Source organism: Apus apus, chromosome 12, assembly GCF_020740795.1.
Source record: "Apus apus isolate bApuApu2 chromosome 12, bApuApu2.pri.cur, whole genome shotgun sequence".
NCBI lineage: Eukaryota > Metazoa > Chordata > Aves > Apodiformes > Apodidae > Apus > Apus apus.
The window spans coordinates 8773737-8796972 of NC_067293.1; the positions used below are offsets into that span (position 1 = coordinate 8773737).

Sequence of the window (23236 nt, forward strand, 5' to 3'; positions counted from 1 at the left end):
ATTTACACAGCTGTTTTTGCTAAAACAGTTTGCAGAGCCAGGCCTGATGTCAGAATAAAATATATTGTAGTTGTTTGACTTTTAGTGAGCAGTAAATCAGTATCTTGGCTTTAAAAGATGTTGCTGTTAGTGACTGTACTGCTCACTCTGTACCTGTCACACCCCACAAAGTACTAACATTTACCGAACACCACACATACCAGGAACTAGCAGAGGCAGAGCCAGCTGGTTTCAAGCCCTAAGAAGTCACAGACTTGTTGCCCAGAGGCCATCTGTGATAAGGTCTTAACTGTTTTGTGGCTTTGGACAAAGCCAGAAACCCTCATAACTGCACAGCTTCTGTTCTGCACATTCACAAGGATTCAGCTCCCACCATGGGAGGAGCTCATAAGCACAGCTGCCCTTTCCTCTTGCAATGTTCAAGCCATGTCCCTGCTGGTGTAAGAGAATTCCCAGGACATTTCACAGTGCTTTTTTGAGACATTTCAGTCCCGAGTGATGAGACTGTCAGCTGGCCCTGCAGATGCTTTCATACATTGTAAACAGAAACAGTGGAAGTTCCGTTCAGAGCACAAATGCTGATTACATTTTCTATGATAATCTATTTCCATTCCCTATCTTGAATTCATGTGCTGCTAGAAACCCTGCCTTTACACCACGACTTATCTCTTTAAGTGTCTGCTATGTAACTATGTAAATACTGGTGGCGTATCCCTGATAGAGAGCTTGTCATTGCATTGCTACTGGTAACCAGTGGTTATGTCACTTTCCCTCGCTTGAATAGGCTTTGACTCATAGTGGTTTTCAGGACAATGGTTATAAAATAACACAGAGGGGTTGCCGAGACTGTAGTTTTGCAATAGAGACAACTGTCGACCTCAAGGCTCCAAGAAAGCTTTTCTTTTTTTGCAGCCTTATTTTTGTGGTTAAGATTTTTGTTCTTTCATAGCATGAGGTTTTTCTTGCGTGGAGCTTTGAAAAACAAGAAGTCTGTGTTAGCAAAAGCTAATTCTTTCTAACTGTTCTGCAGCATTGCTTAACTGAAATTTTAAGTGCTTCAGTTGTCCTAACTTTGAATTATCTGATGGCATGGTGTTCTTGGGCATAGGATTATTGTCTGACATCAGTGATGGCAGAAAGACCTACTGAAACCAGCAGTAATTCAATTAGCATTTTTCTTTTTCTGACTAAAGGACTTGTCTGGGAACAATGGTTAGATGATAAACTATTCCTTTAAAAAAAAAAAAAATACATTACTTTTTATAGATTTAGGAGCCCTAGAGACAGGGGCCAAATTTTTGGCAGGTGCAAAACATCTTAGCATCAAAGACAATGGATGAATCTAATGGCTGGCTTCTGTTCCCAGGTATTTACCTGACTTTCTGTATAAGCTTAAGGATTGCCTACACATGGACACATAAACATCACAAAATGAGGCCTCATCATTAATTCTCAGTGTATATTAATAACAGTTAAAATTGAGAATTTAAGTGGCTTTAAAATATTTTTTCACTTTAAATCTAAGTTAATCCTAACTTTGTCAAGTATCCTCTCTAAACAAGGTGTTACAAAAGTCATGTTACCTCTCCTTTCTTCCATCTTTTGTCCTGTCCACTCAAAGCCCATAGGCAGAGCTTGTCCCTTAATACCTGCTTAGCTTACACAGTCTAAGCTGGAGTCCAGACACTTGTGTAAGAAATGGGAAATTAATTCCATCATCCTCTCTCTTGAGCTTTGTGTGGAGGCCAACAGTATCAGTCACAGGTAATCCTCAGAAATTTCAATTTTTGCTGTGGATTTTAAGACAGTGTGAAAAGTAACCTGTATTTTTTCAAGCATGTGAAAATGTACGCATGTATATAATGGACATTTCTAGAAACTGTCACTGTAGATTGGTCTAAAACTGCAACCGAAAAAACCCAGACAACTTATTTAAAAACAACTGCTTCTGTTCTGTGGTAGCACATATCATTTTCTCCCTAGGCTACTTTTAGCACAGTTACACAACTAGTGCAATCTTTTCATATAACTAATATTGGTGGGAATATGCAGATTGCAGTGGTCAACACAGCTGGTCTTAAATAAAACAAACACACATCAGAAGGCATATGCCTTTTTACCTAGAATCCAGGTACCATGCAGGTCCATATCTGCCAGGTGCCACACCACATGACCAAATAAACACCATTTCCTTCTAATACTCTGCTTACTTGTCCTGAAAGCATTATTATCTGACATGAAAACAGCTTCACTACCACGTAGATTGTCTTCAACAGAGTGATGAACTGTTAACTACAGCCTTGAGAATTCCAGTTCTAGCAGGAAATGGCATTCTTGTTTCTTTTGTACTACCGTAGGTACCAAAATACCAGACCCAGGAGTGAACTCGGCTTCTCACCGTGGTGTCACTGCAGACCACAAACGTAACTCGAAGCCCGGTGCCAGCGCCCTGCCCCGCGGGCAGCGGTTCCCGCCCGGCGCCCTCGCTGGGTGCCCGGCTCAGCCCAGCCCAGCGGCGCCCGCCGAGCGGCACAGCCCGGCTCGGGCTATCACAAGGACGAATGCCGGCTCTGCGTTAAGACCTACCGAAACGGAGAGCAGCGGCGGGCGCCCGACGGGACTCTCAGACCGGCCCGGGGCGGCCTGCCGGGCTCCCCCTCCCCGGGCCGGGCTCGGACAGCCCCCCTCAGCCCCCTCCACGGGAGCAGCGCCGGCTTGTCCCCGCCCCTGCAGGCTCTCGGCTGCGGCCCCGGGCGGCGGGGCTGGGCAGGGGGGAGGCGCTGGGCGGGCCGGGGGCGCGGGCGGGCCCCTCGGCGGGCCGGGGCCGCTACCGGAGCGTTACAAAACCGCCTGGTTTTGTAACAACCTGCGGGCGCTGGCCAATGAGCGCCGCCGCCCGGCGTCACGTGCCCAGCCTTATATAAGGCGGGCGGCGCGGGGCGCTGCCGGCGCGGGGCGGCAGCAGCATGGGCCGGTGGGGCCGCGCCGCGCCCGCGCCCCCTCAGCCGCCGCGCCCCGGCCGCCCGCCCCGCTAGAGACGGGCTGCCCGCCGCCATGGGCTCCCACCTGCCGCCGCCGCCGCCGCAGCAGCAGCGCCCGGAGCCCCAGCTGGTGCTGCAGCTGGCGGCCGGGGCTCTGCAGGCGCAGAACTTGGAGCTGTCGGGCGCCGGCCTGGGGCCCGAGTGGCAGGTGCTGCTCCGGCGGGCCGACGCGCTGGCCTACGGCGGGCGGCTGCACGAAGCGCTGCCGCTTTACCAGCTCGCGTCCCGACACCAGCAGCTGCGGGCCGAGCAGCTGGAAAAGCTGGTGGAGTGCCTGGCGCAGAGCGTCCGGATCAAAGAGGGGCTGCCCGCCGCCGGGAGCGGCCCCCCGCAGCCCCGCGAGTGGGACGTCTTCAGGTGCCGCAAATGCCAGGGCTTCCTCTTCGAGCCCGTTTCCTTGCCTTGCGGACACACGTTCTGCAAAAAGTGCCTGGAGAGGGAGCGGGCGGCCGGGTCCCGCTGCGTGCTGTGCAAGGAGGCGGGCGGCGCGGCGGGCGGGCAGCTCCTGCGGGTCAATGTCATCCTCAGCAACCTGCTGGCCAAGTGGTTCCCCGGCCAAGTGAAGGCTTCGCGGCTCAGGCACGAAGGGAACCTCTTGTACAAGGAGAAGAAGCTACAAGCCGCCCTGCAGAAGTACAACGAAGCGGTCAGCCTAGGTAACGGCTCCCACTCCCCGACGCCTGCCCCCGAGCGCCGCGGGCGGCGGGAAGTTTCCCGGGGCTGGCCGGGCCGGGGCCGCGCTGCCGCTGCCTCCCCGCGGGAGGGCCCGGGGGGCGGCGGGGGCTCTTGGGCCGGCGGTGAAACTGGGTCAGGAGAGCAGCGGTTGCATAAGCCGGAGCCTGCGGCCCGGCCGAGCCCCCCCCCCCCCCCCCCGCCGGCGCCGTTGTGTAACCGGCGGGACCGGGCCGCGCCGCCCGGGGCACCGCGCCGCTCCGGGGGGGCTCCCGAACCCCGGCGGGGCCGCCATGCGGGCAGGTCCCGCCCGCGCCCTGTGAGCGCCCGCGGCGCCGTGCGGGGAAAACTTCGGGTCCGATCGCTTTCATGTAGTTTGAGACAAAGCAACCAGTGCTGCAGGCAGGAGGGGTAACAGTCCCACTGAAACGCAGGGGGCTGCGGACAGCAGCGCACGGCCCGGGCGGGGTGTCTCGGTGCTACCAGACGCGGGGGGAGATCGCTTTCATCGGCGCTGCTGTCGCGTTACCTGGTTCTTGCAGCTCTCGCTCGTTTTCCCGTGTTGAGCAAAGGCACGGAAAGGTCCTTATGTACCATTTAAAAACTTGGATACAGAAAATTTTGAAACTCCTGCCTACAGTAGGTCAGCTTTCCTCTTGCCACCTTAAATGTCTCCTGTAGGTTTCTATCAACCATCAGATCCTCAGCCAGAGCTGGTAATTTGTTGTGTGAGCGTCTCTGCATTTATTTATGCAATGTTCCCTGCACTTATATAACATGTAGCTGACATTTTGTCTGGAGTTGCCCAAAGAGGTTTCCAGATTTCAGTTAGTACATAGTTATTTAAAGGCTGGATATTTTGTGGGGTTTGTACAACTTGGAAGCACCAGCATGTGGTATAAAAAAAATCAAGGAATAAAGCTTATGTAACTTATTTTTAACATACTTCAATCAACCAATGTTTCTATTTCCTACAGCTCCAAATGACCACTTGCTGTACAGCAACCGGTCCCAGATTAACTCCACGTTGAAAGCTTGTGAAGATGCATTGCATGATGCTGAAACAGCATGTAGACTGCAGCCATACTGGTTAAAAGTAAGTTCTGACTCCAGTTGTACTTTGTTTTAAAACCTTGCTGCTGCCCTGGATAGAAAATGGTTAGGACAATCAGACATCTGAGTCTGAGGGAGGCTTTAAATCCTGTAACTTGGACTCCCGTGGCTTACAGACATTTAACCACAATATTCTTGAGCTTCCTGGGGTGTAGGAAGAGACTTATAATCCTGGAGGATGAGATAACATTGTTGTCTTTGACCTGGATGAATGTCAAGTTCATGAACTCTCTAAAAACTGAATGCTGTGCTTATATATTTCTGTAAGTATGCAGTGACTATTTTAGGAGATCAATGTCGTGGGAGTAGATTCCTCCAACATCAGTTTGGCTCAGGTGTTCTCACAATCCTACTTTCCGGAGTTAGAGAATATTCCAGTTCTGCCCAAAAGAGTTTTCTGAATCATTGTGGTTGAAAACCCAGACACTGATGGTGTCTAGACATAAGAGATGGTTATAGTGTTTTTCCCTGCCTACCTTCTCCAGGAAGATCTTTTGTAATTTCATCTTTGTTTCATAGCATTTTCTTGTGACAAAAGAGCAAAAGCTGCAATTGCGGATGTGTTTCATTTCAGGGTCACCTAAGGAAAGGACAAGCATTAGCTAATCTGGGGAAAACGGAAGAAGCTTTAAGAGAGTTTTTATTCTGCCTTGCTCTAGATACTGGGAACAAGACAGCCAAGTCTGAGGCACAAAAGGTGAGTTCCCTAAATCATTGCTTTTGGTGACCTTTCGTAAAGGAGGATTAAAAGAAAAAATTCTCTTCCCCTCTTTCTTTCTCATTGCCACAAAAAACTGGATTGATAGATGTATCTAGAGTGTTGTTCAAACTTGAGTTACATGTATTGTTTACTTGAAGATGGGGAGGTAGCAAGAAAACCTACTGAGCAAGCAGGATGTGGCATCAGCAAGAAGGCAACACGCAGCACCCTTCAAACTCCACTTGGGAGCAGCAGCTCTCTTCCTACTGCCAGTCCTGCTACGGAGTATCAGTGTGTGAAAGGAAGCAGTCAACAGAAGAGCTGTTTTAAAGTAGTTTTTAAAGGCTGCTAATAATTAATGCTAAGCGAGCAACAAAATTGATCTATACTGAGGCTTTTTTCAGTAGCAGCCTAAAAAGTGGACTTCTGAATGGCTTTGGTGAAGACTGCTCTGCTTAGCACACCCCCCAAATGTCCTGTGTGATCAGTGTTTTGACACTTGACCATTTTTTGTTGTCATAGCTGAAAGGCTCAGTGTTGCAGTGATAGCTTATGGTAGTAAAAATGTAATAGTTCTCTTTTTCTCGTGCTGAATTTTCTTTTATGGCAGTGCATTCAGGCTTTCCCCCATCACTGGTGGGATGGGAATTTTTAGGCTGCAATCCATAAGTAAGGGTTTCTAAAAGCACAGTGCAATTCTTACAGTGTAGCACTGTTGATGAAGGTAACAGAGATTATAACCTGGGTGGCTGTGGTGCAATCTGGTTTTCCTGATTTTGGATATGGTTGAGATTTCCATCTTCCGTGAGTGTTTTGTCACCAACATTTGGGGGTTTTGGTTGGTTGTTTTTTTCCCCAGTGGGTTCCATGCAGTCTTTCCTTGTCATTGTGGTGTGATTTCTTCTCATAGTCACACTGGGAAACTTCCTGTGCACTAGAGCAAGATGAACAGGAACAAACAGATATGTTTCTAAATTCAGACTCCAAATAACCTTATCCAAGACACCTAATTTCTGAGCAGTGGGGTTCTGGGAAAAACGAGGCTTCTTAAGACTGAAAGAATTACTCATGCACTCATCAGACACAGAGTTCATCCATGACGCAATATTCTGCTGGGTCATTTCCAAGGAAGGCTGTTTGCATAACAATGACATATTACATTTTACCAAATTCTTCAGGTGCAGCTGTGATGGTCTGCTTGTACTGTCTGTCCATGTTAGCTTTGACATAGTGTGGTCCTGTGGAATCCCCTTTGGCTTGCAAAAGAAATCTTAGCTGTCATGTGGTTTCCTCAGACACCAGCAGATCACCTCAGTAGTATGTTGAAATGAGCTTTTGGTGTGTGAATCTTACCATTCAGCTGTGCTTCTTTCCTTAAATAATCATCTGGTAAACTATGCCATACAAGTGGCTACAAGCTGCTACTTGATACAGATTCACTTATTTTCTAATAGCCAATGAAGAAAGGGAATTTTTCTGCTGCCTATCTTTATTTTTTTTATTTTCACATAAGTGAATTAAGAATAGCTATAGTTTACAAGATCAGAGCCACTTACTTAACTGAACTTGGATTAAGCCTGTGAGATGAGTGCTTTCTGTTCTAGTAAACTCCAGCAAAAGCTGATATGCAGCAAAAACCCCCACAACATTTAAGAATACTGCTAGTATTTTTTTGTGAGCTCTGAACTGCAGGACAAGAGGACAAAGGCATGTGTGTCACATTGCAGAGAATGGTTAATAACTTTGTGGGCTTACTTAACTCTGAAAGTGTCTCTTGCTGTGCATCTGGCCAATACTGCATTAGCTCTTGCACTTCCTGTTCTTACCCTAGTCTAAAGGGCTCTTTAAATGGTTTTAACAAAATCAAGGATGCTTCTTTCAGCTATTCCCTTACTTGCTTTTTCATTTAGAGGTTGCAAGGAAGGAACTAAGCAGTGAAGTATTCTGTTTTATATCACAGCTTCTACTTAGTTTGTTTTCACTCATCCCGGGAAATGCTCAGGAACACTTACCCGATATCCTGCAGCTGTTGTCACATCACTCTAGATTAAAGGGGAATCTCCTAAATTCAGTGGGATCTGGAGGCACCAGCCATAACCTACAAAGGTTACTCAAGGTAAAGATCAAGTCTGATGTGTGGTTCTTAATTTGTTGTGTGTTTTATGTTTGCATTGTGAAGCAATTTCTCTCCTTTTCACTTCTGGAAGACAAAGGGGATAGATTTTTCTCAGATTTTTACTGAGTTTCAGAATATACAAAACAATTATTGAAGTCTCTCTATCTGACCTATTGAAGTCTCTCTATCTGACCTCAGAAGTCCTCTGTTCTGATAATTTTTTTGCCAGAATTGAGTGGGTGCTATTTCCTATAGCTGTCTTTAGCTCATCCAAGTAGCTGGTAGTTTGAAACAGCCTCTGGAGCCTGGATTGAGATACCCTCAAAAGCTGTGAAATGCTAAAATCTAGGGTTTGAGCTTGAACTGTAACTGATTATGTCAGTGACAAAATCATCCTGCATTCAGATTACTGCTTGGAAGTTATTGTAGAGCCACATAAGATGTATTAGCTACTCCTTAAGTTTGGTTTCACAGCCATAGTTTTGTAAGTGGCTGTAGAGCTTTACAGGCAAGGGTTTGTAAGGATCACTTCTGCTTCACTGAAACCTGAACTTTGAGGGCAGGTTTTGCATATACTCTATGTAGAAGAAAACTTCATTAGTCCTTAAAAAGAAAAATGGTAGGTTTTGAGCAACCTTGTTGGGACTGATAAGAACAATCGGTGACATTGCCTTCTGGAAAGGCTATTAGGATATTCTGAAAACAAATCCTTTTGTACGACCCCTTCATAAAGTCATGTGAGGGACAATTCACTCATCTTTCTGCATGTTACGCATCACCACAGTTCCTGATCACAATTCACAGTATCTGCTTTCAGGTTCATCTGGGGAGCTGATGTGACAAGTTAATAGGTGATGTCCTATGTAATGGCTGGTCACAGGTTGTTCTGTAGCCATAATGGGACAAAGACTGATTGTTTTATCTTTTGCAAAAGAAACCTGTCTTGCTGAAGGAAGCTCTGTGCCTTTTCTCTGTTATAGTTTTGTGTGTTTATGCTGCTTCCTTAAAATAAACTTGCATTGTTTTGATGGTTGATACCATCATTGATATAAACAATATAGATTTTTTCCATAGGTTAAGTGATAACAATATATTTAACCTGAGATGTAGCCACATTTCTGCCTAAATCAAGTTTTGTGACCAAGACACACAAGGGCTGAAAATACTTAGTGGCACTGTGGGGCAAGGGGGAATAGTTTGCATTTTTGTTCCATTAAAATCAGGCCCTGACACAGCAATTCTCAAACTGTTGATTCTTGACCTACAAAGTCCTTCCTCGTGATCCATATTAAAGACTTGTGACAGCTTTGGGGTTTTTTCTTTGCCCAGTTGTTGGAAGATTGCTCTAATGTCACTCCTCTCTTCACACAGGTAAATGTGGAACAGAAAAAGGGTTTTTCCATTCAAGAGGAACCAAATGTAGCTGCTTCTGGTAGTTTGAAGAAATCTATACAAATGACAGAGAGCAAAATGGACTGCTCAGAGGAGGAGAACAAAGTCACCTCCGTGCCAGAGTCTGCCTTTCTCATGTCTGAGAAGTGCAGCCTCCTGAAAAGGAAGTGCTGCTCAGAGGAGATGCGAAATGCTGAGGTACCCTGCAAGCTGATGAAAAAAGGTATGTTTGTTTACATGTAGGGTTTCATGGCATGTGATCAGTGGAAATTCTGCTTTTAGAAAACTTGAGGAGGGTCCAGATTGTACTGTCATCTAAACGTGGGGCTAAGAATGCAGAGCTCTGAATGTTTTAAGGAACATCAAGTTCACCCATGATCTTGGCACTTAATAGATCAACTAAAAAGTTTGTTTAAAAGCACTAATTCTGTTTGCTCATTATATCTGGCCTTGTTTTTATGCTATGGGATGTATTTACAATGGTATGGCAGAATATTTTGTCCTACTTTAGGCTTCCAACACTAAAAAATATGTTTACATGAATTGTTAATAGCAAGGCTAAATTCAAGGCTCTGTAAGTGGGTATAAAGTCACCAAAATGAAGGGGAAGGAGGTATGCTGATTTCTGCCAAGGTTGAACATGATGCCTTGCACAGCAATTATTATAATGATGCTTAATGATTCAGTAACTTTCAAGTATATACAATACACATTTAAGTATCAGATGCTGCTTGTAGACACATGCTGTATCACTGTGTTGACATAGTTCTGGTCAGTTACATTGTAATATATTTTTTTGGTATTCATAGATACTGTTGATAGTAAGGGAAATAGCATGGAACAACATACTCCATTTGAATTTGTGGATCCATCAGATTTGGACTGCTCCCTGTGTATGAGGTATCCATTGCTTTTCTTATGGATGTCTTTAGCTTTTAATGACTTAGAGATTTTCTAGCTTTCTCAGTAGTTACTTTTCTCTCTGACTTGATACTAGTTTTTATTATAATTGTTCCTCCAGTGATGCATTTCTAGTCCTTTGGTTCAGAACACTTGATGAAGATCTGTTCCAGGCTAGTGATTGTTTGGAAAAAGTCAGGCAAGGTCCCGTGAGGGTTAAGAGTGTTAGTGAAGGTGTCTGAAAGATTTCCTCTCAGCACTGAGGCACACCCACCCACTGACACACATAGTGCACTAAACCTCAGCTTGTCCTTTGGCATTTGTAGAGCTGTGTATGATATTACACAAAGCACAAAATAGCTAAAGAGAGCAGATCCTATGGATATTCCCAGTTTGCATGTAAAAATACTTGCCTTTTTTGGAAAATACACATGTGGGGGTTTTGCTACTGACTTAGAAGGAAATACTGGGAAGGTGTTTCACAAGAATCTTGACCTCTATGGTGAGTGTTGCTTAGGTTTGTCTCTTTAATGATCCAGTTTTATCAATAATAACTGGATTTCCTTTGTTGTCTGTATGTGGAGAGGGAGGAACTTCAGTTTATTTCAGACATACTGAAACCTTTTGGGGGAACAACTGCAGTGTTGTTTGATTTGCTTCTGCTTGGAATAAATCAGATCTGCCCCTTCTCCCTCCGTCTGCCTACAGCTGAAAAGTGCTCCAAAAGTTTATACAGCTGTCAAAACACTTGATACTGCTAAGAGCAAAACTTTCCTCTAACAGAAAGCCACACAATTATTCTGAGCTGGTTTTAATGAATCTTCATGTTTATGATCATTGTGTCCACAAAGCATTTTTCAGACGTTTTTAATAAAATGAATTAGCCCTACTTCCTCATCCTCTATGTTAAATTGGAAACAGCCAGACTACAATACATTTGTAAAGGAATTAGCTCAAGGATTGCTGATTCCCTTACAGCACAGAGGATGGTGATGCTGACCTTGTAATTGCAATTGCGAAGACAGGCCGTGCATCACTGCAACAATGAAGGCTTTTTGCTATTAGTGCAGGTTGATTATAGTTATTTCCTGCCATGTTCTTCAGAAGTATTTTAGGGATTAGGATCCTGAGATACTTTGGACTAATTACCTAGTAACCTACTGACCTGTTCACAATTAACTGCAGGAGCTGTTATTAACCTGTTTGTCTGATGGAGAGGCCAAAATGTCACTGATCTACATTCACTCCAGCAACAAGCAGAAAATAAAAAGCAATAGTCAAAGCAACATACTGGTGAGAAATGAAGGACTGTTACTCAGCAGGTGTAATTATCTAGTTTCTGCTGTTAGAATAGCTCAAAATGATGTCATGAGAAATCTTCCTGTGTGGTGTTTCCTTCTACAAGTCATGAGGTTTGGTCCAGGTCCCCTTAGAGCTGCTAGGAAAAAGCTGCTGCTGGCTTTCAGGAGAGCTAGAGCAGAATCATGCATTTTAACAGGAATTTCTTTATGCTAACATTTCAGGTCAAGTCAGTCACTATTAAATAATTACTTATGCAAACCAGTGTTTACTGAACCGAATTGTAGAATTCAGTATTTTACATAGTTCAAAGCCTTGGTGCAGTTAGGTTTCACTTCATGAAAGAATTAATAAGGGTTTTCAGTTAGACAGTTGAGTTGCAGTAAGATAGGTGTGATGTTTTAGATACTATGTTCCCTTGCTTAAATATCAATAGTTTTAATTGCTAATGACATATAATAAACTGGCTATAGCAATCTTGTTAACAGCTAATTATGTTCTTAAATAAACTTGTCTTATTAAAGATGCTAATAAATGTGGGTTTACATATTTGTAATTTCCACAAGTATAATAGAACTTAGTGTACTGTTTTGATAAACTGTAATGATTTAAAGTAAATGTATTAACTCACTTGAATTATAATTAGACTAATATTTTAGACTATAAAATGTTTAGATAGTATGTTACAAAATAGAATATATGCCAAACATCTTAATGTTTAGTTTTGAATGTTTTCTGTTTAAAAGAAAACCTAGACCTTCAGTATTTCCATCTCCTTCAGGTACTCATTGGCAAGGAAACATCACTTTGCAGTATGATGTAATCATAGGAAGTAAAAAGTCCTTATACGAAAATAAGTGTCACAGAGCTATTTGAAATGGGTAAAGAGTAGTTATGCTGATACTTTTAGGACCTGGCCTTATATATTGAAATATTTTTCTAGATGAAACATGAACCTAATGTCACTCATTTTCCAGAAAAGCAGTCATCTGAAGGTGAAAAACTGTCTACTCCAACAAAACTGCTTTCCAAGTCCACGTTAGAGTTGGCAATAATAGTTTATTGCAGCCACTTATGTGGACTATTACTGCAAATAGCTATTTTGTGCTTAGCTCTACACATAGAAGTAATCACATGACTTCCACAGGAATAGTCATGCAAGGATTGCTCGATTTTGTTAGAGAAGTCAGATGGTCCAACTTCTGCTTCTATTTACTGCTCACATTGAGGAAAATTAAATCCTGACTTGTTGGAAGTTAATTACAATATTCCCTTTCACATTCACTAAAATCAGAGTTCATGGGCTGCCTTTCATGTTAGGTAGCAATAAGAAAGTCTGTAAGATTAATAAATACAGAAGTTGGTTGAAGAAATGAAAAGCAAGGAGCAGCTTTATCACTGGAGTAGTCAGCAGTTAAATCAGTGAATGAATACAGTTTTTTTGGTGACAGCTTTTTCTCTTACTTTGATGCACGATATTGTCTTTTTTTTAAAATTTTCCAATCCAGGCTCTTCTATGAACCTGTCACTACACCTTGTGGACACACCTTCTGTCTCAAATGTCTTGAGAGATGCCTGGATCACAACCCAAAATGTCCCCTGTGCAAGGAAGGGCTCTCGGAGGTAAGGATGCTTGGATTTTATCAGCACAGGGATAGGGTATTTCAGCTTCTGAAACCTTTTATATTTCCCAGCTCGAAATGATGTGAATTTTAAAATGTTCTTGTGACATACAAAGCATGGATAGTCTCCTCTGATCAAACCTTAGGGCCAGACCTGTACTTAGAAAATCTGTAGGTGTGTTTACTTCCCAGATTTTCCAAGATAATGCCCATAACACAGGGAATAGTTCAATAAACAACTCTTTAGTGGCAGTGCAAGCTTGAAAGATCATTTTGATTTGCTATAGTCATAAGAAGATAGAGTTAAGAGATGACCTCCTTGTGCACAGGCACCACACACTTTGAAATGCTGGACATGATCTATAACTGCTTGCGTGTGCTTTTACTGCAGTGCTTGGCCATGAGGAAATACTGTAAAACAGTACTAATGGAGGAGTTAATAGCTAGATATCTTCCAGAGGAACTCACTGAAAGAAGAAAGATTTATGAAGAGGAAATAGCAGAGCTTTCCAAGTATGTAATCCATTTATGTAAAATCCAATTTTTAATCCTACTGCTGTGAGCTGATGAGTGGCTCCTGCTGCTGTGGAGCATGAGCTGAGATGCTGACAAAGGAGCTTCCCTCTCAGTATCGTGTGATTTCAAAGAGAAACAGGGTCCAGGGGAAATGGTGCTTTGAGCCAGCATAAAAACTGGACACTATGCTAAACAATAAACAGATGTAGGAGAAATCCAGAAGGTTGCTTTATAAATAAAGTATAAAGCAATGCAGTTGCTTTCAGTGGCCCTCCATGAAAGCCACAGAGTGAGACAATAGGTGGAAGCAGTCTCACAGCTGGGGGCTGGAATGTACTGGGTAGGGAAGAAATGGGATTAAGGAAAGTCAAGTAAATAAAGCAGTAATAGAGATGGATTAATGCTCTCACTAGCAAAACTAGGAAGCGTAACTAAAAATTCTTCTGCTAATAAGTAGTGTATCACTTTCCATAATATCTAATCAATTCAGGGGAAAATAATTTTAGTTTTTACTTGGTCCACGAATAATTTTATGCTAAAGATGTTATAATTTCTATTTAAAGGTATCAATATTTTAAGCATGTTATTGCATAAAATGTATTTTATATCTTGTCAGTAGTTTGGTAAAAAGTCATATCTGCTTTTTCCTTTCTTTCTTACAGCCTAAATAAGAATGTTCCTATATTTGTCTGCACAATGGCTTATCCTACAGTCCCATGCCCTTTGCACATCTTTGAGCCGTGTTATCGCCTGATGATTCGGAGGTGCATGGAGACAGGCACCAAACAATTTGGGATGTGCATCAGTGACCCTGTAAAGGGGTGAGTGAGCAGCATGCTGAACCCACTTAGTCTGGAGCAGGTCTCTTTGGAGAGGTGCAGAAAGGTCCATGGCTGCAATATCTGTCATAGTTTTCCAGTAGAGAAAGTTTCTTCCTCATCGTGCCAGTTAAAAACACTGAGAAGACTGAAGTTTCTCTCTTGAGCAGTTAGATGCTGACTAATAAATTCTGCCCATTTTTCTGGAAACACAGCTAGTGTGTATTATATGATGTTGAGCTGCAGAGCTCTTTTCCCATATGAAAAGGAAGTGCATTTTCTACTGTTTTGAAATACTGTTGAATGCTTTGGCACAAGCAATCAAATTGAAATGGTGTTGGTGGGTTGAGGTTTTCTTATGATTATGAAAAGAATATCGAAGCTAATGGATACATTTATATCCTCACGGTTATGGGTGTGGTGGAGGCTGCAGAGGTACAACAGAGCCTTCATAAGGACAGGCTGAACCATTGAACCATTTACAGTCAGGCTGTAATTTGACCTTAAAGCCTGTCTCTGTATTTAGCTTTCCTCCCTTCTTTATATGGCATATCCCTACAGGGTATGTACACACCGTGGAAGTCTGTTGTCCACAAAGTGCATAGTGACAAAATAAAAGCTGCTGAAATTGTGGGAAAACTTTTTTCTTTATAGATTGCTTAGTCCCTCCCTAATTCTAATATTCTGATTTTGCACTTGTTCTTCTGTACAAATTGACTGAACATGGTGGGATTACAGAGACCATGTGCTGCTGAGCTGTGTAACTTCCAATTTCATAAGATGTTCCCTGTATTCCAAAACATGCAGTTTAATCAGATTAGACAGCCTGAATCTTCCTGATAGTTTTTGAAACAATTGTGGAATAATTTGAACTACAGCAGGTCAGTACTATGAACAATAGAAATAAGCTGACACTGGTAAATACCTTTGTGGTAGGGACTGGCTGAATGGCAGTTCTGTGGAACTAAGGGTGGAGAGAATAAGACTTGTTTATTTGCTTTTGTTCCAATTTCAATAGGTTTGCAGATTATGGCTGCATTCTGGAGATAAGAAATGTTGAATTCTTTGCTGATGGTCGCTCTGTCGTAGACAGCATCGGCAAAAGGAGATTTAAGGTGATACAGCACAGCCAGAGAGATGGCTACAATACAGCAGATATTGAGTACATTGAGGATCAAAAGGTAAGTTCAGAAATACTTCATGTCAGCTGTAGTGCATGTGAAATTCTAAGCATGCATGTTTTCAGTGAGGTTTTTTGTAGTACAGTTTCTAGTAAAACAGATTTTACTAACTGCTCCTGGTTAAAATGGGAAATATAATAGTTACCACAAGCATGCAAACACACTGCCTGTATGCTGAAAAGTGTTTTACCTAGAGGTTCTTAGCAGAAGACAAAACTCAGTGAAGCCAGGATGAGATCTTACCACTCTTCTAACACAGAGTAACTGCAGTTTAAGGGGTTGAGGGAGAACCTGCCTCTGTTTGCATGGAAGCCAATTAGAAAACTTATTCAGGTAAGAAGGAACAGGATTGGATCCACTACCCCTTCAAAATTACTTACATCACTTCTTGTTAAAAATAAATGTAGGCAGTCAAAGTATTCAGGGTGATATATAAGCTTTTTAAATACCATAGGAATATAAAATGTCTACTCTGAGGAGCTGCTACTAATTTAAAAAAAAAGCTTTGCACAATCCTTACTTCTGTTGTTATATGATGTTAATGTAAAGGCACACAGCAATCTAGGAAGTGCTTGTTCTGCAAATGGGTATCTTTGCTTTAGAATATAGGGTAAGAAAGTGAAAGATTTGATAGCTTGGGGTGGGCAGGGAGCAGAATGAGTCACACCAAACTAGCTTTCAGGATTTCTCCCAGAACCCTCTTGACATGCTTTTTCTTCTCCTTTCCTCTACCCATCCCAGAAAATCCTAAAACTTTGTTGTGCCTTTCCTGACATGCAGACTGGATTAACAGTAACCTTCCCCCTCTCTTCACTGCTTTCAGGTGCAAGGACAGGAGTATGCTGCATTACTTGTTCTCCACGATGCTGTCTATGATCAGGCATACATGTGGTTCAACTCCCTCAAGCAAGCACTCAAAAGTCGAATTCTCAGTCATTTTGGTCCAATGCCAGCCAAGGATCCTGACCCTCAGGTATGCAGAATCAGTGGCTCATCTCATTTTTAGAGACAGAAATGGCAGGAATATCTGCCAAGCTGGGAGGCATCGTGTTTTAAGATGAAAGTATAAATATGTGTCACTTACCCTGCAAAGGCTGAGTAAGTCATGTTGCCATGCACCAGTGGTAGTACAGTTGTGAACAAAACGCCTGTGTTTAGTGTTAGTAACTTCCTGAGATTGCTTAAACTGACTGTATCAACCCCAGGAGATTTTTATGCCTTTTTGCCTACTCTACTCCTCCAGCTAAATGATGGAGACAAAATAGACAAGAAGAAAGTTGGTACTCTTGTTCAAGGACTGCAAATGGTGAAGATCCTAAAATAACAGAATATAGCAAGAGAAACTAAATATGAAGTAGTGTCAAAATATGAAAAAGGGAGGCAGGAATTCCAAAGAACTGGATCAATAATAACATGGAAACAAAATACATTAAAAGAAAATACCTAGAAGACCCAAACTATAAATTAGTTAGAAATAGAAATGCATCTTGCTTATGCCTTCAACATCTTATTTTCAGAAAAGGTGCAATTGGGTTGTAATTTGTTTCCAACCTGTAATCGCAAGCCATTAGGCTGGCAATTAAATGACCTGCTTGCTAGATGGAAAACACAGTAATTTGTTATCAAAGCTAAATCTTCAAAAAACAAGACCTTACCATCTCTATATATCCTAACTTCTGGGTTTTTTTTCCCTTCCTGCAGTCTAACCCCAACGGGCCAGCCTGGTGCTGGTGGGTCCTAGCTGTCCTTCCACTTGAGAACAGAGCTCAGCTCCCTTTCCTTGCCATGAAATCCCTCAAAGACCGCTTGAATGGCATCAGACGTGTCCTTACATTCATGTCTCGTACAAGATCACGGTGATGGTGAGAAGGAGAGCTGGGAAGTCTCCCACAGTACTTGACTGTAGACTGTCTCTTGTAACTTCATCTAACTGCAATAATGTCTTACAGATTGGAGTGTCAGGGTGTTTCAAGCCTGAATTTCAAAGAAAATGAGTTATAAAGAGCAAGGGATGTTTATGGATACTTCAGCAGTTTCCCTGTGGAACTCTGAGATGATTATTCAATCACTGCACTGCTAAATTAATAACAAATGTGATAGAACAAAAAGTGATCTTGTTTGCCATAAACCTTTTAAAAAGCTTAAGAGGTTTTTAATTTATTTTATTTTTATTTTTTTAGTGGATAAAGGATAAACTGTGCAGTTTAATGTGAAGCAGAAATAATAATGTTAATGCATTATTTCAGTGAACTGCAAAGTCTTTTATTCAAAATGGTTCAGGTTTTATATAGCATTGTGTAAAATAATGTTCACAACTTCCGTTTGATAATTTATTTTTGCACTATGATTTTTTTGTTTCAAAATGTGTATTATTTATGTGTTCATTCTCTAAAGGAAAGTGAGCCACTCTATTTATTTATAGTGTTTTTACCCTGTATTTATAACTGGGGGCAAAATGATGAACCTAGCAGTGCACAAGCGACTAAGCAACTGCTTTAATAATTTTTCAGATATTTGTGTTTAAATACTTTGAATGTTTTTCTACTTATCCCCAGTTCTACTGTAGCCTAAGAAGGATTTTTTTTTCCTCTGAAACAGCCTGCCATTAAGTCTTTTGAATACACAGATTATGTCTGAGATAATTCAAGTACAGTTGTTGGGGCTTGATCCTGTGCTTGCAACTAGGTTCCTGATATCCCAAAACAGCCAAGCACATGCTTAACCTTAAGCATGAGTGCTGAAGTGCTTGGGTAAATTCAGGGGCTGATCAGTTGATGTCAGTGGGAACTGGAGATAGTGGTGACAGAAGGATCTATCCCCTAATTTTTCACAGAACACAGAATAACTTGGAGTTTAATTTATCTGAACTCGTTTTTGCAAGAATGGCTAATGGCTACAAACAACTGCGAAGAGCCACAATATAGAAAAAGTGGCTTCTCCTAAAGAAAACTGGAAGTACTGGTATCATTTCATTGTAGGTTACTACATAGTTTTTTGGTTTTTTACATCAACTCTTGTTGCTGTTAAGATCAGTTTTCTTTGTTTGATGGAATTTGGCTTTGGAGTTGTGTATATGTGGGGGGAGAGGGAGAGTTATTTTGAACTGTAGGATTCAGAGGGCAGTTTCTGTCACATGAGAAGGAATATGTTGTAATAAATGCTATTTATTTTACCCAGATCTTCAGGTTTCTGTTAGCTTTCAATCTCTACCCAGACATTGCATTTCTCTTAAGAGATTGGGTAGTGTTGCTAATAATAGCTAACTCCTAAGGAAAACAAGTGAATTTTAGCATGATTACTTCTAGCTATAAAGCAGGTAACAACAGGGCAGAAATGAGAATAGGAAGTACCTTGATTTGATTTTTTTTTAATTAAATCAACAGTTCATATACGTGTTTCGCTGCGTTTATTGCTTTCAGTGTATCACTTTCTGGGACTGATCTTGCCTCCATCTGACTTTGACTTTCACTGATTTCAATGTGAGCAGAACTGGGCCTTTTATTCTAAGCTGCTTTTTTCCTTTGCAGTGGCAAAAACCAGATTGAATTGAGAATATTGTGGAATACTACAACTTCCTTTGTTATTTTTATCCAGGATAGCCCTCTTTGCCATTCCATGCCTTTATGGAAAAATGCAGTAGAATTTCATGTCAATTTTCCATGTGTTTTTCCATCATCATCTCATCAGAAATATTTACTAGTTCAAAGTAATTTCCATACTGTTAAGTTTCCATAAAACTGCCTTTGTTCCCTCTCCTGTTACATTCTATAGAACTTTCCATCAGGGTACCAAAGAAACAAATGAAAGACAAACATGTTCCAACCTTGTGGAGCATATGGAATGCATATCCTGTGTTTGCACTGAGCTACTCTAGACATGCTACAGCTCATTTCCATACTGCTGAATAGCTGCACTTCTTCCATAGGTGGTACTTGACATGCTTCTCTGTAAACAATGTATAGAAATACATACCTGTTGAACAGTAACATGTATGGTGGCTGACACCTGCTGTGGCATTTGTCTTCACAAGTCAGTAACAAAGTGATTTCTGCTTGTTTGGAAGTGAAGCTGAGTTAATTGCAATTCTTCCTTAAACCATTATGTATTATTGCATATAACATAAGGGGCCCATATTGCTCCCCCCAAAGAAATCTGTTACTCTAATCTGTGAGAAAAGGAAATTTAAAAGCTATTTTAAACTGCTTTCTCAATGACCTAATTGTTGTTTTTTCCTGCATAATACATACTCATATTCTGCCTCTTTTGCTGATTTAGAAACTGGCCATGAAAACTGAATATTGTCTTTTCTGTTAGCCTTGAGTAAAGCTGCCAGAATTTCCTAAGCAGAAACCTGTGTACATGCCCTATATCAAAACACCCAGTGCATCTGCTACAGCCTGGAAACACTGGACCTACTCCATGTCATGCATACAGTTGATCTGTGTATGCACAAAACAAACACACCCAGAAAGCTCATTTGTACATGTAGGGCAGCATTCTGTCTGGGACTGCTCTATGGCCACACATCCTAGATTAATGGCTAAAGTCTGCAAATTCCATCAGAAAGAAAAAATCTTGAAAAATTAGATTTGCTAGAGAACACAAACTGTCCAGGAAAAGCTGGACAAGGAGTAGCCTCAGCCTTCAGTGGGTGGAGGGGGTAAAGTTGCTGTAATGAGATTTAAAAAACAAAAAAATCCTCTAGTTATGCCACAACATTGCTGCTTTTTTTTTTTTTCAGTTGTATTAAGCAGAAACAGGATGTAAATGCAACACGTATTGCAGGCATGAATAAACAGCTGAACAGATTTTTAAAATAGCTTCAATGTAATTATAGAAACAGCACTGATCAGAAAAAAAATACATGGGGGAGTACTTTATTTAAGCTTCTCACATTTTTCTAGACATAACCCAGTCTTGCTCATCTGTTAAAAAATATTCATTACTCAAATTTGCCTTTCCTTTGTGGACAGAAGTATTGATAAATCTTTGCTGTGAGGGCCTAAATACTGCCTAGGCTTCTTGCTAGTTCTCCAAGGAAGTCCCTTTCTATTGACCACAGATCACTGAGTTAGAATTACAAAATCAAATAAATGGTTTTATTTCCAAGGAAATGTGACCAGTCCTACTTTAAAATTAAAAAAAAAAAAAACAAACAAAAAAACCTGGGGAATACCAAAAGCAAATTGTCTGTGCTAGGGGCAGAGAGGGGACCAAGAATAGATCCAACTGAGTAAGTGCCAGATTTCTGGACAATGTCACCCAAAGATCTCCCAGAGACTTCTTGAATTCTTAGACTTGTGTTTGTAAGGTATGGTTTTGTTAATTTGAAATCTCTTCAGTTTTCTGTAAATGTATTTAACAAAACACATTAAAAGAAATAAAGGCTGGCTGGATCACCTTTCCAAATCTCTGTACATGTACATTATATAGTTTCAAATTACAAGCAGAAGTTTTCTGCAGGAAGTAATCCTTATTTTTCATTCCCATATATAAAGAGTTAAAACACTGAAAACAACTTTGCCTTGTCTTATATGCTTCTGTTGTCTACCAATAACTTAAAGGGTTATGCTTCCCTGGAAATAGCTGTTATCTTGGCTAGCATGGCTTGATTGGAAGTTAACCTGAGCCAGGACAGAATTAATTAGGGAAAATCATGAAACCTGACTGAACTTGGACACAGTTGTAGAAAGCAGGTCAGTAGTTTTAATAATGTAATGATAAAATGGTGTGATAGGCCATTATCATGCTAAGTCTTAAGTGACATTCTGGTGTTAGTTGCAGAAGTTCCTCATGTTATTTTTTTTAATTTAAGTGCTGATACCTAATTTGCTGTTACTTTGTAGCAATAAGAGATACCAGCTGCCACACCAATGGCTTGGCCTGTCCTTTTGCCTGTATGACTGCTTACTAACACTACACCTGAACCATGGATTTCTTAATCCAAAGATTATTTTAATCTAAAAAAGAAAATCGTGTGGATTTAGATGTAGCAGGTCTGGCTTAATCTGTGCTGTAGAGAAAGAGCTTTATAAAATTAAGTTGTGTTTTAGATGGTCTTATAATGATTTCTACTTGGTGCTGAAGTTTTGCTAGTGTTTAAGTCAGTGACAGACAGGAGTTATATTTAAGTGCAGTGTTTAGGAATGGAGAACATGTTCACAAACTCTTATAAAGAAAAAAAAAAAGGAAATTAACTACAAGGTTTTTGTGCATAAAAATGCAAAGGAACTATATGCACTTAGGGTAGTGCTCCCCATTCCCCCAGTCCTACATCAGACAACTCAACCCCTGCTTTCAGCCTCAGCTTAGTTCTCATTTACTGCCAGCTTCACAGCATCACTTGTAACTGGTGCAGCATGTCAGTTAGGAGCTGGGGTTTATTCCAAAGCCCAGTAAATCACTGAAAGTCTTACAGCTACAGAAAAATGGTAGTTTCAGCAAAGTCCCTATATTGAAACACTTTGCTAAATAAATATTGTCTGGGTACAAGAAACTAATCTGCTTAGACAGGATTAAAATGGTGGATAATAAAAAAACCTGAACTATTACATTGAGTTACTCATCTGGGTATCGTGAAGTGCTTACTAATGTTGGAGTTTCATAAGGTCTAAAGTAACTCTCACATAGAAGTGCCTGTATTCTGTTATTGCCATTCTTGAGCTTTTTAATAGAGTCATAGCCATATATTTTATAACTATAAACATATGCACCTTTAAATCTTTACATTCAATTTGCAGAACAAAGGTTTACAGAGCAGAAGTGTAGCAAAAACAATGTAATAGCTTCTATAATTCCCTGGTGAGAAATGGGAGAAGTACAAAAATGAGGAGCAAAATACTATCTGTGTAAGATGTCTTACTTTGGCACCATATACTTGTCCAATTTAACTCCATCAAGCTGTGTGGTTACAAGAGTGCCAGAAATATATCTATCAAGCCATTTTAAATAAAAAGTTTTGTGGACTTGTATATTCCATTTGTTTGTAAAACATCCTTTTGTGCACTGTAATGAACTTGAAATGAAACTTAAGTTATACTCTCATATCACTGAACAGTACTTACTGTTCAGCTACCTCTAAGGTTGAAGTAATTTGTTTTTTTCCAGATTTGTTCACATTGTCATATAAAATATATTTTGAAAAAATCATAGTCCAAAGAACCTGTATGTGTTTGTAGATGTACTTATAATTATGTTGTACCAACAAAGTCTGTGTGGAGAGTTGTTTGCTAATTAAAATTTGTGTGTTCTTTACTCTTTGGCTTGCATAACAAAGTACAGTGGTGAACAAACACTACACGTGAGCTGCTTTTTTAGGTGTTTTAGATGAAGGAACAAAGAACAAATTCTAGATGCTGCAGTCACACAACAACACTTGATGTGAAGGAACCAAACCACAGAAATGAAGTTGTCCAAACCTCATTGTTTGTTTAAGTGCCTCAGCTGCTTTTTTTCCCTCTTTGTGGTAGCAAAGTAAGAATACTGGGAAGAGAATCTGGCTTCCAGCACTCCTGTGCACTTGTCTGGACTTGGGTACCTTTCATGCATTACTCTTTGCTTTACAGGTCTCTGTGATTTAAAACTGTAATCAGGATACCTTTATATTTTTTTTACAGTCTCAGGCAAGAATGAAAGGACTATTTTCAGTGGAGACCCCTTAACAAGAAGCTCCATAAGATTTTCAAAGTCCTTAATTTTCTAGAAAAAGCTAGAGAACAGTTTTATTGATAAACCTGACATTGAGAGGAGTGATTCCATACCTAATTCTACTAAAAATGTGTAGGAGTTGCCAAAATTTTTAAAAGTTACATACGTATGGGCTGCTCCTTTTGCTTTGTCATTCAAGCAAGATGTGGCATCCTGTGA

General features: G+C 41.1%; 1 protein-coding gene across 2 annotated transcripts; it reads left to right on the plus strand.

Annotated features, from left to right (window-relative positions):
• The first annotated feature begins 2959 nt into the window (after nt 1–2959).
• LONRF3 (LON peptidase N-terminal domain and ring finger 3) lies at nt 2960–22624 on the plus strand. Of its 2 annotated transcripts, XM_051630225.1 has the most exons (12): nt 2960–3697; nt 4691–4809; nt 5401–5523; nt 7487–7642; nt 9014–9257; nt 9844–9934; nt 12742–12856; nt 13247–13368; nt 14034–14192; nt 15208–15370; nt 16194–16343; nt 17072–22624. In XM_051630225.1, exons 1-12 carry the CDS (start codon nt 3055–3057, stop codon nt 17228–17230), a joined length of 2244 nt encoding a protein of 747 aa, XP_051486185.1. In that variant the 5' UTR covers nt 2960–3054; the 3' UTR covers nt 17231–22624. The 2 variants fall into 2 exon arrangements, with proteins under 2 accessions (XP_051486185.1, XP_051486186.1); XM_051630226.1 differs by lacking the exon at nt 7487–7642.
• The last annotated feature ends 612 nt before the right edge of the window (nt 22625–23236 follow it).